This window comes from Phyllosticta citribraziliensis (assembly GCF_038025025.1).
Source record: "Phyllosticta citribraziliensis strain CPC 17464 chromosome Unknown J3D65scaffold_4, whole genome shotgun sequence".
Classification (NCBI taxonomy): Eukaryota; Fungi; Ascomycota; class Dothideomycetes; order Botryosphaeriales; family Phyllostictaceae; genus Phyllosticta; species Phyllosticta citribraziliensis.
In genome coordinates this window covers 1414097-1426386 of record NW_027117341.1, presented here as the reverse complement: position 1 = coordinate 1426386, position 12290 = coordinate 1414097, and the positions used below count along the sequence as shown (strand labels likewise).

Genomic DNA, 12290 nt, shown 5'->3' with positions numbered 1-12290 from the left:
TGTATGCAGCGGCAGCAGCAACTAAGAGGGAAGACTGCTGTATCGGGGCCGACTCCGCTCGCCCGACTACGTTCAAAGTTGCGCTCTCGTCGGGCTGCGCAGAGCCACAAGAGGCATGATGCGTGGTGCTACTCCCAGACGAGGTCGAACGGCTGAACCCTGTTCCCGGATGCGTCGAGGGAGGAAAGGAAGAAGCTGGGTGGGCGCGGCTGAGCTGACGACATGGCGTCCTCCAGCGAGCCGAGCCGCTAGGGGTGAGGATGTGTCGTTGAAGTGTGCAGAAGGCCAATACTGCAAAAATAGAGAGATGCAATAGACAGGAAAGGAGGAGATGGAGACACTGAAATGTAAAGAGAGATGAAAGCACAAACCTGAGGCATCAGAGCCCAGAGCCTAGCCCAGCCCAGCCCAGCCGGTCGACCTTCCAATCGCAGTATCCACGCCTTGAACAGCCCCTCTGTCAACGCCAAACCGCTCCGCGTGCCTCTTCCCTGCGCATCGCCAGCATCCAAACGATTCGCCGGCCGCAAGCCATCATGGCGGAGCTCGCGTGGCCAGCCAGGAACACAACAAGGTGCCTCATCCGTTTGTCCCGCGCCAACGGTGAGCGTCACGGGCGAATTGCTGGAACGAGCGTGTGGTGGATGCGCGGGATGCCGCCTGATTGGCTGCCAGAGACAAGTTTGCACGTCGCAATGTGGAATCTTGTCTTGGAGTTGGCCGCTGGCGGACCAGGGGTGCGACGAAGCAGAAGACGAGGTTGGAATTCGGCCGGAAACAAGGATATTTCTTGGTGCCGCTATGGCCTCAGGCATGAGGTCTTGTTTTCCCGGTGGCTGGGTGCCGCTTGATGTTTCTTGGCTGTTTGTCGCCGGAATGAGGATGAAGTCTAAGCTTTCAAGGTTTGGCTTTTTCTCTTATTCTGCCTTCTGCTGTAGCTGGTTTTGGCGGATCTCGGTGTGGAGTGTGGGCGCTGATCGGAGTCGTCAATGTCATCGTCGTCCACCAAGGACATGCGACATGCGAATGCTCAGGTGTGCCCGCCGCCAAGTCTTCCCATTTTTGGCCAACCTCGTCGTCCGTCACGACTGCTGAAAAGTCGCCTTGGGTGGCCGTCGATGGGTTTGCGGCACGTTGTCCGTTGGACAGAAAACCGCACCGAGACATTCAGTCGACGACATCAATCTCCGAGACATGCGTCGACGACTCGGTCCAGGATCAGGAAAAGAGGCCCTTGATGACCTTGCCGAAGCACAGGACAGCAAAAGCGCATCCCATTCGCCGCGCTCGCAAGATCAAACGCAGCAAACCCTGACCGTTGGCCAAAACCCCAACGCCCCTTGACAGAAAGGAAGGGCGGTTTGCCAGCACGAGATGCGGACGCTTGGGACGAAGGGTGTGCCGGGTGTTCAGCACAGGGAGAGAGGAGCGAGGAATGACCACGACCGCTCCTCACACTCCAGCAGAGGCCACCTGCGCAGCCCAAGAGCGGTACGCCTCAATAGCCTCATGCAGGGCTCTACGTGCGAAGTTGTCGAACTCGTCGCCGTGATTCGACAATGGGGGCGCCGACCAAATCTTCTGCAAACGTCGTGGCCAGGGAAGCTTATTTTGCCAGACGGTCCGCACGCCCGCCCGCCGCGGTTCCTTGGTTGCCGTGTGCGCTGGCTGGCTGCTATGCGTGGCGTCAGTGTTGGGATCCAGACCTAGGCGTGGGTCCCGAGGCTGTCGTTGTCGGTGCGACGACAGGCCTGGCTGGCTGGGATTCTGGCTGGGAGGCTCCCAGGCCAAGGTTCCTCTCCCCCATCAAGGGATGCTGCTGGGATGGCAGGCCGTGGGCGCCTGCGGATCGAAATTGCGGCTGAAAAAAGTTTTCGGTCCTGTGGTTGGCAGCGAGAAAAGGAGGCGCTGATAGAAGAAAAGTCTGTAGTGGGTATGGTCTCGTATTGGTGGCTGTAAGGACTGGCTGAAGTTGCACATAAGGTCATAGAGTGCTAGGAGAGCTGGCTTTGCAGCCCGCTTAGTCACTTCAAAAAGCAGTAATCAAACTCAGACCTAACGGCGCCGCGCCTGTCGTGCTCCCGCTGGTTGGGTCGAAAAACAACTTCAAACGTAGTGCGTGTGGAGACGGGTTGTTAAGGTTTTGGTTCGGTCGAATTCTTGCGTTGCACGAGCTGGAAATCCTGATTTTAGTTTTCTGGGGTACGAGAAAAAAGGGGGTGTCTTGAACGTGGATGACGTCTGTCAGAACCAGTGCGGATCATGTCAACTGCTTGTCTGCTCATATGCCATACCAACTGTGGGCTTGAAGATCTCTGTTGGTCATCATGTATCCAGCTTTGTACTCTGGTCCAGACTAGTCGCATTCCTGGTTGTCACGAACGCCGCCGTGGAGTCTAGGAAAGCTGCATCAGCGATGCTCCATGACATCTCGTGTGTTCTGTACGACTAGCATACTGTTCTGCTCACAGGCGTATGTACAACGGCGAATGCATCATGCAGAATACATCGGGTCGACCAAGTGCTGACAAGGAGCATACGTCAATTTTCTATAAGCGCGGGGTGCATGCATTGGCTGCGGAGACGAAGGAATGGACGAAGGATTCTAACCGAACCATAGTGCGGGAAAATCAGCCCCGACAGACGCCATCCGATGAAGGTCTGTGTAGAAGAGTTGGAAGCAATAGATGTGAGTCCAAGATAATTCCTCAAATACCTAACACCTGCGTAGTCGTACCTGCCATATCAAGTAAGCGCAGAATCTTGTCCGGATTAGGAAGAAACGTCGTCCGGATAGCTGGGCGAGAGGCAGCACAAGAAGTCCAGATGAAGTGGTAGCGAGCAAGAGGAAATCCAGTCTCTCATTATCGCTATGAAAAGAATAGAAGCCATGGAACTCGATCCCAAATGCATGCAATGTGCGAGGAAAGAAAGCTATGCAGAAAGTCGAACGCGAGATTGACAAGTTCGAAGGATATCTTTGTGCGTGCTGATGCCGATGCAAAAGGAAAATGCGGTCCTCAGAGTCCAAACACACAATGCCATGTGCGTGGTGCCAAAATGCTCATTACCGCCAAGTCAGACTCGCATGAGAACGAAGCAAATGTCTATAATGGCGAACCCGCGTCCCAAACGCCAATACCATAGAGAGCATATGAAGACTTTCACTGTTACCATTACTCGCCCTTTGCTCTAGTGTATACGGGAAATATTGTCGTAATCATCAATGCTTTTGGAACCATGCCTTTAGAAGCAAAAGTACAGGACGGACCCGATGGCAGTCGCGCCCAACCCGAGCCACCAGAAACGGTCGGCGTCGACGTGCTCTACGGCGGGCTGTCCAAGCATCCTGCGGACAATGGGGCCGTAAGCTTCGTCGGCGCGCTTGACCTTGGAGCTGCTGGTGGAGCTAGCGGTGGCACCGGTCGGGTTGAGGGTGGTAGTCGGGAGCATCTGAGGGGGCGTGTATGCCAGGTAAAGAGGTATGACTGGAGTGCCGTCCCATTCCCAGAGATTGAGACGCTTGATGTTGTGGTACTTGTCGGTCACTACTTCGTATTTCTGTGGCGCAGAGTCAGCCTCATTTTATTCCACCGTCCCACTTTTGGGCGGCCGCCGATCGGCTGGTACACACCTTGAATGTAGTGGTTTGGTTGTAGCGCGTGTAGACGCCAGAGTTTTCATTGCACGGGTCCGAGTAGAGTTGGCGGCCGTCGACCTTGATGGGTGTGAGGACTACTTTACTGTCCTCGATCGCGTAGCTGCCGTGCTGCCACTGTATTATGCCCTTCGGACAATTTGGGTCCCCGGCTGAGCATAGTTAGCGGGAGTAGATGGTCTCTGCGTTCACTGAGGCTTACGGTTCGCGACGGCGCGGTAGAGAGCGGATTCAAAGTGTCCATCGGAGGTGAAGGAGTAGGAAATGCCGGGGAGAGCGGGCTCAATGATGGTGTCCTTGACAGGGTTGTAAAAGCCCTGTGGCGTAGACGTGTCAGTTGACAAATATTGAGGCAGGACTGGGAATCGCCGCGAGAGTTGACATGCTGGGAAACGTACCGGTCCGGTGAGCGTCTTGTTGGACTTGGAGGACCAGGTGCCAACGAGGGCGGAGTCGAGGTCGGCGGCGGCCACGACGGCGGCCGATGCGGCGAAGAAGAAGAGGGCAGCGTTGACAAGCATGATGGCAGCCGGGCGAAAGTTAACGAATGACTCGGCAGACGGGCTGGAGGTTGAGGCTCTTCCGGGCAGCGCAGGGTGGTGGAGGAGAGGTTAAAGCACGAAGGAGAGCGCGCCTGTCACCCAGCGCGGCCGGCCGCGCGGACCACACACCAGCCAACCCAAGGCCGTCACCGCCCGCATCTTTTTTATTTTTACTACACCACCACCGCGTCTTTCCCCGGATCCACGCCACACCCGCCAGCGAGTGCTACAAGCACGCACCGTTTGGAGCAACCGTTCAACGTCACCAGGAACCGCAACGGCGCGTCTGCAGCCTCCGAGTGCTCCTCCCGCTGCTCAACCTTGATTTATTTTGGCTTTCGGGCTGACAGGGTTCCATCGCTGTTCTCTCGTAGGCCCAGCAACACCATGGCCTCTCTACCCCTGCCCGTCGCGAAGAGAGAGCTGCGCAGACACGTCCGACAGATTTTGTCCACTCTGTCCATCAGCTCGGCCACCACTCAGAGTCTGGCCTCCTTCAATGGGCTTTTCCCCAGGTAGGCTCGCTGACGTCACGTGCAGCATTGATCGCGGCCCGAGCGCTCTTCTCTCTGCCCGAGTACCAAGCTGCGCGCCGGGTGAGCATCTATCTGTCCATGCCGGCTGGAGAAATATCAACGGCCGGAATCGTGCACGATGCGCTCGCCAGCGGCAAAAAAGTCTTTGTGCCCTACACGTACGAGAGGACTCTCAACACAGAGCTGAGACCCAAGTCAATCATGGACATGGTCGAGCTCTTCTCCACAAACGACTACGATTCGTTCCAGTCCGACAAATGGGGCATCCCCACACCAAGCACTGATTCCATAGCCGCCCGGGAGAACTCGTTTGGAGGTAGAGGCCGCTCCGAGGCCATCGTGACTCCCACAGATGAAGCCGAGACCGGTCTGGATCTCATCGTTGTTCCAGGCATGGTCTTTGATTCGGAATTTGGCAGATTGGGACACGGCAAAGGCTTCTACGATTTCTTCTTTGATAGGTGCGCCCAGCAAAGCACGCAGAATGGAAAACCAATGCCCTTTCTTGGTACGTGGTCAAGCTGAGCGGAGAGGAGCTCGAGGCTAACGTATCGCAATTAGTCGGCCTTGCATTAGCAGAGCAAATGCTCCCACCAGATCAATCCGTACCTATGGATTCGACCGACTGGCGCCTTGACGCCCTAATCACCGGCGCCGGGCGGGTTCTTCGATCCAACCAGCCCCGATCCCATGCGCCGTCATAGTTCTTGTAGAATCAAAGGTGCCCTTTACAACCATATGCATTTTCCCATGTGCGCCAGTGCCTATAACATGTCGCCGACAGTCGGACGCGGCTTTGATCTCGTTCTGGTTGTTCGCCTCGACATCGTACCCCGTGCTTTTTCATCCATTCAGGCTTTGGATTAGAGAAACGTTGTCGCCCTTGAGTAGAATTTGTCCTGAACCAATCAGCTGTGGGATTCATTGAGGATGAAGTACTTGGACGAACCTAGATTGCGCCTGGATTCTTCCTTGGTCTTGGTCGCGAGCTTCACCTCGACAGCGTCGTCAATGACCAAGTTCATGAACTCGTCAAATCCCTGAATATTGTTAGCGGTTGCTGCGCGCAGTTTGAGGGGAGAGGAGCGTACCCTGATCTTGCCTTCGATGCGGGTCTCGAGCTGCTCGTAGAGCCAGACCTGGACGGTCGACCGCGTCTGCAGCTGCTTGAAGATGAAGTTGATGGGCGGCAGCAGCACCTTGTTCCTGTTTCCTCCACCGCGGCCGGCCATGATGTTGGTGTGGGCGAGATGGGACGGCTAGAGGTTTGCGGTCGAGACCGTGGTAGGCGAGAGAGCTTCGGTGGTGAGTGGGCGCGCGGGTGGGGAGGTGTCGGTGATGGAGAGCTCAGCACTGGCGGGCGTGAAGTTTGGGGAGCGGCGCGCCAAGCGGGCCAAGACGGTGGAGGCTCTCGGACAGCAGCAGGCGCGGGATGACGGCGGCATGGAATTTTTGGGACCTTCCAAGAGCAACCACACTCCTCCCCACTCAAACCTCGTCCATCTCGCGCAGAATCTGGGCGCAAGACGTTGACAAGCCCATTCATCGCCGCTGCCGTCCCGATTCCAAGCTCCGGCCTCTGCGCTGCCTATGCGACTCACCTCACGATACCCCTCAACGCCGCCCCACCTCTAGACCAAGCTCTCACGCCCGCTGCTCTCCCTTGACGACCTCTCCTCCGCTACTTTGACAATGGCTGCGAACGGTGCGGCGGCCCAGCAGGCCTTTGCGCCTGTCCTTGCAGCTCTGGCCACGATGCAATCAACCGCCGACCGCTCGCACAAGACTCAGGCACACGAGTTCTTGGAGCAGTTCCAGAAGTCGGTTAGTAAAGACGTCGTCTGCTACCATGACGCGCCCACTGAAACTTTCATGTGCAGGATCAAGCATGGGCGACCAACTTTGGCATACTCCAGTCCAGCGATGCGCCTGTCGAAGCCAAGCTCTTTGCCGCAACTACGCTCAAAGGAAAAGTGAGCTCCACCGTGTCGCATACTGCAGCAAGGGCTGACCAAAATATTGTAGATTGTCTATGACCTTCACCAGCTGCCGCGCGAGAGCCTTCCATCGCTACGGGAGACGCTTCTCGGTGTCCTTGCCGCTTTCCGTGCTGGCCCCAAACCCATAAGAATGCAGCTTTGCGTGTGCCTTGCAAACCTGGCGATACAAATGACGGAGTGGAAGGACGTCTTACCCATGGTCGTCAGCACGCTTGGCAACGATGCTGAGAGCATCCCCTGTGTCCTGGACTTTCTGCGCGTCCTCCCGGAAGAAGTCACCGAAGGACGAAAGATAAACTTGACTGTACGTTCGGCCGAACCACCACCATCCTCGCAGCGCCTCCCAGCGATTCATCGGGCCGCAATCAAAATCTAATCCGTCTGTCTGCACTAGGAAGATGAATTGACCGACAGGACGAAGGAGCTGCTGGAGGATAATGCGGAGCAAGTCATGGTCTTGCTCACGCAATACTCGCGCTCCTCTGGTGCGTATACTCTGGAAAAGATTGAAATTTGGGCTGACAATTTCCAGCGGCCGCGGCAAACAACCCCCAGCTCATGGAATGCATCCAGTCTTGGGCGCGCGAGGTCCCTATCAACGATATTGTTAACTCCTCGCTGCTGGACGTCATATTGAACGGGCTGTCGGTGGACGAACCGTTCGAGGCCGCCGTGGACTGCATCTGTGCAATCGTCAGGGAGACGAGAGACGTGGACGAATGCCTCAACATTATCTCGACTCTTTACCCGAAAATCTTGGAGCTACGCCCGAAAATTGCGCAGGCGGCTGAGGAAGAGGACGCCGAGGTATTCAAAGGCATTTCTCGCATTTTTGCGGAATCAGGAGAAGCATGGGTCGTTCTCATCGCAAGGATGCCAGATCGATTCCGCGGATTGGTCGAGGCCGTCCTCGAAAGCTGCGCGCGCGACAAGGACAGAGACGCCATCCGCCACACCTTCAACTTTTGGTACGAGCTCAAGCAGTACCTCGTACTGGAGAAGTACATGCAGGCCAGGTTACAGTTTGTGGACGTCTTTTCCAAATTGGTCGACATCATGGTTGGACATTTGGAGTATCCCAAGCCGGAATCGGGCAATGAGAAGGACTTGTTTGAAGGCGACCGCGAGCAAGAAGAAAAATTCCGGGAATTCAGGCACCAGATGGGCGACGTCTTAAAGGACTGCTGTGAGGTCATTGGCGTCACCGACTGCTTGTCCAAGTCGTACGAGCTCATTCAGCAATGGGTGAGCAAGTACGGTCCTCAGGCGTCCGCAGGCCACGTGCCGGAGTGGCAGCAACTCGAGGCCCCGCTCTTTAGTATGCGAGCAATGGGCCGCATGGTGCCGCAGGACGAGAACATAATGCTTCCTCGTCTGATGCCGCTCATCGTACAGATTCCGGACCAAGAAAAGGTCCGCTTCCAAGCCGTCATGACCCTCGGTCGCTACACCTCTTGGACAGCAGAGCACCCAGAGACGCTGCAGCCGCAGCTGGACTACATCATGGCAGCCTTCCACCACCCCTCGAAGGAGGTCGTCCGCGCCGCGGCGCTCTCTTTCAAATTCTTCTGCAACGACTGCTCCCGTCTGCTCAAGGACTACATACCGCAGCTGCAGCAGTTCTACACCAGCGTCCTTGATGGTCTTCCAACAAACAGCCAGGATGAACTCACAGATGGAGTTGCATCCGTGCTCGCTGAGCAACCTCCGGAGACTGCGTACGAAAACCTGAAGCTCTACTGTGATCCGGTCATCAAGACCATCATGCACCTGGCCCAAAACGCGGTTGATGACAAGTCCAAGCTTGCCGTTGCTGGTAAGTCTGTTCCCATGTTGCTGCCGATCGAATTGACTAATCGAGTTCAGACAAGCTGCAAATCATCACCATCTTCATCCAGTGGGTCGTGCCCTATGTACCACTGGGACAACCCAACCCGGCCGTCAAGTATTGCGAAGAAATATTCCCGGTGCTCGCGACTATTGCCGACAACTTTTCGTCACACACGCCCATCATCGAGCGGGTCTGCCGCTGCTGGCGCTACATGGTGCTGTCGTACCGCATATCCATGACCCCTCTGCTCCCTCAGCTCGCTGACAAGCTTGCTGCGGGCTTCAATGCTTCGAGGCAAGGATGCTTTTTGTGGGCAACTTCTTCCATCATCCGAGAATTCGCGCCTGGAACCGAGGGGGTCGACGCGCAAACGGTAAACGCAGTCTTCAACTTTTACTCGGCGCAAGCCACTACCTTTTTAAGAGCTCTCAACGACTTGCCTCCCGAGCAGCTTCCAGACGGTAAGGACTCCCAGATATGCCTCAAAGCAGAAATTGACACTTTGTAGTCATTGAAGATTTCTATCGCCTTGCGATAGACGCGCTTCTCTACTTCCCCGAACAGACGATTGCTTCGCCATTGACGCCCTCTGTTCTCGCGGCTGCGTCGACTGCGCTCACCCTCCTCAAGGAAGAGCCATTGATGGCGACGCTTCACTTCCTCCGCGACTTTCTGGGATGGGGCAGCGACAACCCGCCAGTATCCGAGTATGGCGACGTACCGCATGCCAACCCGCCCGAGATGCAAGCGGCGGTCAAGCAGTTGGTCTCGGGCCAGGGCGAACAGCTAACGCAGCGCATAATGACTGGCATGATGTACACATTTCCTCGCGACTGCGTACCGGATGCTTCGGGGGTGCTTCTCGAAATGTTTGCTCTGATGCCGGTTGAGGTTGCCGGATGGGTCAAGACGACGATTGGCATGCTCCCTGCGGGGTCGATCAGTTCGCAGGAAGCGGAGCGGCTGATGAACAATATTCAACAGTAAGATTGCCCACTGTGAGAGTTACGGTGCGTTGCTGACATTTGAACAGGCGCATTCAGTCCAACGAGACGCGCAGGATCAGGACGCTCCTCCAAGACTTTACGACGTCTTATCGTCGGCGCAACGTGGCGCCGCGAGAGGGACTGGGTCGTTTGGAGGCGACCAGGTTCCGCTTCACAGGATAAAGGTGAAATTCTCGAGAGGTGACCATGGGGGTCAATTGTGATTTGGGGCAGGGTTAGAAGGATTGATTCATGCTTAGCATTTCTATATTCGCTTCTTGCGGCTCATGGGCCGGGCGGAGGGAAAGCATTTTGAGAATTGCGCTGTTGATAGGTAGGTTTCGATAGGGCTCCAGCCGCCAGCGCAGCGCGGGAGGGTGTCGTCGACAAAGATGGATTGCATTTTTGAGCGGGGAGTTATTTGGGATGTGTTTGGTGCGGGATTCCGTTCACACGACGGCCACTACGGGCCCGGTTGGAGGGAAAACGAAAAGTTTGCCGCAGTTGATCGAGGTACATGTATCCGGGGAGCCTTTGTGCTTGCCCTCTTTGTCCAACCCGAGTAAGATGTGAGGTGCAGACCGCCAGCGAGCGTGCAAGACGCCCGAGCGGGATTGAGGCACAACCTAAGCCCTCTACCACGATTTGGCACGCTCTGTCGTTGAATGCTTCCTGTCTTGGTCCAGTTCGGAAAGCTGAGTGCTTCTCATCCGCTCTTGTTAGGGCTCAGAGTGGCTGACTGCTTCTTGTGCGTGCCCTGGAGTGGGGTGGATGCTCCCTGTTCCCCGCGCTCGAAGTCCAAGCACCAGGTCGGCGGTTCGAGCTTGAAGCGGCCTGTATCGAAATGCTCCTAACTCTCTGTCTTCATGGCTCGCGTGAATCCTGCTACATAGTTTCCCATTGCTTGTGTTGGTTGGAAGGAATGCCCCGACCCGACTTTGGCGCCAGCCACGGCCCACGATATGCAGCGCTATTCCCGTTCCAGCGATGAATCATAGTTCATTCATCGCGCTCGGACCACCGGCTGACATGGCCCAGGCGTACATAAAGGAACTGTCCGTCGTTCCTCGTTCGTACACAAGCCTGACACGCTCCCCAAGGCTCCTTTCCCCTTACCACACCTTGCCTCTTGAAGGCCTCTGTTGCGAGAGGCCTGTTTCCCACACCCAATTCCTCTACCAAGAACCGACGAGAACTGGTTAGAAACATGGGTATCTCTCTCAACATCCGAGCCGTCTGGTACCAGCCGCACCAATTCACCGCCTTCTTCCAACCACCATAATCACCACCTCCGACAATCCACGGCTTCTGCCGGCCCGGGCCCCGCTGCTTCATTCGACCTCGGAGACGGATTTGCGGCCAGCTACCTTGACTTCTCTATATCCGACCTCAATGCATCTTTCCTCGACAACCACCTTGCGCATAACGACATCGACTTGCCCGCGACATCATCTGTCCAGGGCCCCTCTACGCAACAACCCTCCGACTTCGGTCTCTTCGACTACATCCACCTAAACTCGCCCTTTGCTCAAACCCCGAGCACTAGCTCCTCAGGCAGCGACCTGGGACTCGGGAACCCCACACTTTCTATTTCCGAATTCGACCTTGGCGCCGGCGACGGCAGCAGCAGCAGCCAGCAGACGATTCAAAGCCTTGCCCTGGACCCCGGCCTGTCCTTTGACGACCTGGGCGTCGACTTTGGTGGTGCCGCAATCTGTACGACGGCGGGAACGACGGCCGAATCGACTCCTGCGTCGACGGCGGCGCTCTCGACCGCTGCTCCTCCCAGCATCACCACTCCCACGGCGCCGCTTGTGTCATTCTCCCCTGCCACGACCACCTACTCCTTCTCGCAATCTCAAGAATCCCACACTCCCCCCGTCGCACCCAACAACACTTCGACATCATCATCCTTCTCTGCTACTACCAAGCAACCCATGACCACTCAAAAACGCCCTCGCGACGTTTCTGCCTCGCCTCCCCCTGCCTCGCTCATCGACAAGCGCAAGCGGAACTCGCTGGCGGCGCGCAAGTGCCGGCAGAAGAAGGTCGATCGCATCGAGACGCTTGAGCAGGCGCTGGCGGCCATGACGGCGGAGCGCGACGAGTTGCGCGTGCGCATGGCGCGCATGGAGGGCGAGATGGAGGGGTTGAAGAAGGCGAGGGAGGGTTGAATGCGCGCTGTCTGTTTCCTTTGCTTCTCTTTCTCTTTTTTTTTTTCTTCTTCTTTCCTTTTGGGCTTTTCATGTTAGCCACGCTTTACCTTGCGCCCTGACGGCCTGGCTTGAAAAGTGGCCGGCGCACGTACTCACGACTACTGGTCGATTGCTTCTTTTCTCTTGCTTTGTATGTTTAGCGTAGCTGGATGCTGCTTCGTGTCCATGCTTCCTGTCGGCGCAGGGTGGTCTAGAAGCCTCGAATGCGCCGCGTGCGTGCCTACAGCAATAGAGAACCTGAATACTTCTAATCCGTATATCCCTCCCTTCTTCCTTCCTTGCATCCTTCCTTTGCAAACCTCCCCGCTCTCTCCACTCCCCAATCATCATGCACCACAATCCAACTGCATCCTCCAGCCTTCCTCTCCGCTCTTCTTCCTTCTCTTCCCATCAACTCTGGCCCCTCCACCCCACAAACGATCCCTACCGCACTCCACCACTCTACCAGTCTACACAGACAATCGTCAAGTCAGCTCACAGCCCCATCCTTTCAAACAGGGGAGAAGTAGAAAGTGCGAAAA

At 56.3% G+C, this 12290-nt stretch overlaps 5 protein-coding genes across 5 annotated transcripts; 3 read left to right on the top strand and 2 right to left on the bottom strand.

Moving 5' to 3' along the window:
* Window positions 1-2885: 2885 nt before the first annotated feature.
* J3D65DRAFT_619563 (chaperone for protein-folding within the ER, fungal-domain-containing protein) lies at window positions 2886-4329 on the bottom strand. The gene is made up of 4 exons (XM_066799766.1): window positions 4057-4329; window positions 3861-3975; window positions 3635-3810; window positions 2886-3561 (listed from the first exon to the last, which is right to left on the bottom strand). The coding sequence occupies exons 1-4, from the start codon at window positions 4177-4179 to the stop codon at window positions 3247-3249; spliced, it is 729 nt and encodes a 242-aa protein (XP_066656986.1). The 5' UTR covers window positions 4180-4329; the 3' UTR covers window positions 2886-3246.
* On the top strand, window positions 4316-5440 carry J3D65DRAFT_650661 (5-formyltetrahydrofolate cyclo-ligase-like protein; the record flags this gene model as incomplete). Its single annotated transcript, XM_066802434.1, has 3 exons — window positions 4316-4684; window positions 4741-5244; window positions 5298-5440. The coding sequence occupies exons 1-3, from the start codon at window positions 4588-4590 to the stop codon at window positions 5438-5440; spliced, it is 744 nt and encodes a 247-aa protein (XP_066656985.1). The 5' UTR covers window positions 4316-4587.
* Window positions 5441-5579: 139 nt separating this feature from the next.
* On the bottom strand, window positions 5580-5968 carry J3D65DRAFT_550254 (small nuclear ribonucleoprotein E; the record flags this gene model as incomplete). The annotated part of the gene is made up of 3 exons (XM_066796990.1): window positions 5580-5635; window positions 5686-5776; window positions 5828-5968. 3 exons carry the CDS (start codon window positions 5966-5968, stop codon window positions 5580-5582), a joined length of 288 nt encoding a protein of 95 aa, XP_066656984.1.
* Window positions 5969-6191: 223 nt separating this feature from the next.
* J3D65DRAFT_619550 (armadillo-type protein) lies at window positions 6192-10131 on the top strand. Its single transcript, XM_066799765.1, has 8 exons — window positions 6192-6560; window positions 6617-6709; window positions 6762-7040; window positions 7131-7221; window positions 7269-8552; window positions 8603-9028; window positions 9076-9550; window positions 9601-10131. Exons 1-8 carry the CDS (start codon window positions 6429-6431, stop codon window positions 9734-9736), a joined length of 2916 nt encoding a protein of 971 aa, XP_066656983.1. The 5' UTR covers window positions 6192-6428; the 3' UTR covers window positions 9737-10131.
* A 451-nt stretch (window positions 10132-10582) lies between these two features.
* Window positions 10583-11948, top strand: J3D65DRAFT_693352 (uncharacterized protein; the record flags this gene model as incomplete). The annotated part of the gene is made up of 2 exons (XM_066803958.1): window positions 10583-10626; window positions 10689-11948. The coding sequence occupies 2 exons, from the start codon at window positions 10583-10585 to the stop codon at window positions 11725-11727; spliced, it is 1083 nt and encodes a 360-aa protein (XP_066656982.1). The 3' UTR covers window positions 11728-11948.
* Window positions 11949-12290: the final 342 nt, after the last annotated feature.

Bases quoted from the DNA above. Each gene is read 5' to 3' on its own strand.
- J3D65DRAFT_619563 (XM_066799766.1), bottom strand. From the start codon at position 4,179: ATGCTTGTCAACGCTGCCCTCTTCTTCTTCGCCGCATCGGCCGCCGTC. The intron at 3,811-3,860 runs GTAAGCCTCAGT...AACTATGCTCAG, and splicing joins CTACCGCGCCGTCGCGAACC to CCGGGGACCCAAATTGTCCG. The intron at 3,562-3,634 runs GTGTGTACCAGC...TCTGCGCCACAG, and splicing joins ACCAAACCACTACATTCAAG to AAATACGAAGTAGTGACCGA.
- J3D65DRAFT_619550 (XM_066799765.1), top strand. From the start codon at position 6,429: ATGGCTGCGAACGGTGCGGCGGCCCAGCAGGCCTTTGCGCCTGTCCTT. The intron at 7,041-7,130 runs GTACGTTCGGCC...TGTCTGCACTAG, and splicing joins GACGAAAGATAAACTTGACT to GAAGATGAATTGACCGACAG. The intron at 8,553-8,602 runs GTAAGTCTGTTC...AATCGAGTTCAG, and splicing joins GTCCAAGCTTGCCGTTGCTG to ACAAGCTGCAAATCATCACC.